The 1,489-nt window shown below is 47.1% G+C and overlaps 1 protein-coding gene across 1 annotated transcript in view; it reads right to left on the bottom strand.

Annotated features, from left to right (window-relative positions):
* Positions 1-309: 309 nt before the first annotated feature.
* Positions 310-1,489, bottom strand: part of LOC118332834 (general transcription factor II-I repeat domain-containing protein 2-like) — a 16,239-nt gene continuing 15,059 nt past the window's right edge. Inside the window, exon 2 of the mRNA XM_035668262.1 lies at positions 310-1,264. Within this exon, the coding sequence (XP_035524155.1) occupies positions 310-1,264 (955 nt within the window). The remainder of the gene's footprint in view (positions 1,265-1,489) is intronic.

Here is a 1,489-nt window from a genome sequence, read left to right as displayed (position 1 = left end):
CTAGGCAAGGCAAAAATACCTCCGCATAAAATGATGGCTGACCTGTCTTCAACATCAGTTGGGTCACAAACCCAGGATGGTATCAAAGATAGAAATGCCATTCACACTTCCAATTCACATTGATTATGTTATAGCGCCAAAAAATTAATACAGAAAGTTACTCTCAGGTACACTTTTCCAAATAGATGCAGAGTCATAGACGACAGAACTCCTTATACCATTTACACAGAACCCACAAGTACCACCATCGCGCAAGACTGGCGACAAAGGGCAAGGAAAAACTGCCTTCTTATGTGCAGAAACCTAGGATCAGACTCCTTCCACATCAATGGTCAGGAATGGGTTTAAGACGAATGCAGCAACATCTTCCATGACGTCTAATTCACCAAAACGCCGACTGAACTCTGCTGCCACTTTGTCCAGGTGAACACAGTACTGCTCAGGGTGAAAAACGTCCTTGTCACCGATGGCCTGTGACATTTTCTCCAGGTTGGGAAAGTATGTCAGCCTCCCGTTTTTCAGCTGTGTGTTCCAAACACCGAGCTTGGCCTTGAACGCATTCACTGCGCTTATCATGTGTGGCAGGTGTCTGTCTTTTCCCTGGAGCTCGTTGTTCAGTGCGTTCAGTTTTGCCGTCAGGTCTGTCAGAAACCCCAGGTCCAGCAGCCACTGATCATCTGACAGCTCCTCATGCTCCTCGTTCCTTGTCTCCAGAAAAGTCTTTATCTCGGGCAGCAAATCAACAAACCACTGCAGCACTTTGCCGCGACTCAACCACCGGACATCAGCATGGAGAAGTAAGTCTCCATACGCGGCATCGAGCTCATCCAATAACGCCTTGAATAAGCGGTGCTGAAGCGCTTTTGCTCTAATCGAGTTGATCAGTTTGACCACCAGACTCATAACATGAGAAAAGTTCAAGACCTTCCCCGCCAAGGCCTGCTGATGAATGACACAGTGGTAATTCACGAAGTCAGGAAAATCATGGTCATTACGGCACAGCGCAATAAATCCAGCGCGCACACCGCGCATCGCTGGGGCTCCATCAGTGGTAATTGCCACCAGTTTGTGAATGGGGATGTCATTATCGCGGACATATTTTTTAAACGCGTTGTAAATATCCTCACCTCTCGTTTTCTCCTTTAAGTGCAAAAGAGTGAGGAGATCCTCTTTTGTTGTAGAGTCCGGGAACGCCATCCTGACAAATACAACAAGCTGAGCTGTGTCCATTACATCCAGGGATTCATCAAACTGTAGCGAAAAGTATTCACAGTGTGACAAGTCTTTCAACACTTGCCGATCTACGTCCCCTGACATTTCCTCGACCCTCCTCGCCACTGTATTGGGGCCAAGCTGGACACTGCGGAGCGCGGTTTTGATGTCGTCTTTGTTTTTAAAGCCGTTGAAAACTGTCTCTGCAGTGATGGCCATTGACTCCTTGAATAAATCGCCATCCGTAAAAGGTTTCTTGTGTTTAGCCAAAAGGTGA

The sequence above is a fragment of the Morone saxatilis genome, unplaced genomic scaffold (assembly GCF_004916995.1).
Source record: "Morone saxatilis isolate NCDOM2014 unplaced genomic scaffold, NCSU_SB_2.0 Contig21, whole genome shotgun sequence".
NCBI lineage: Eukaryota > Metazoa > Chordata > Actinopteri > Moronidae > Morone > Morone saxatilis.
The sequence above is the reverse complement of the archived record's forward strand: the minus strand, read 5'-3'. Positions and strand labels throughout refer to the sequence as shown.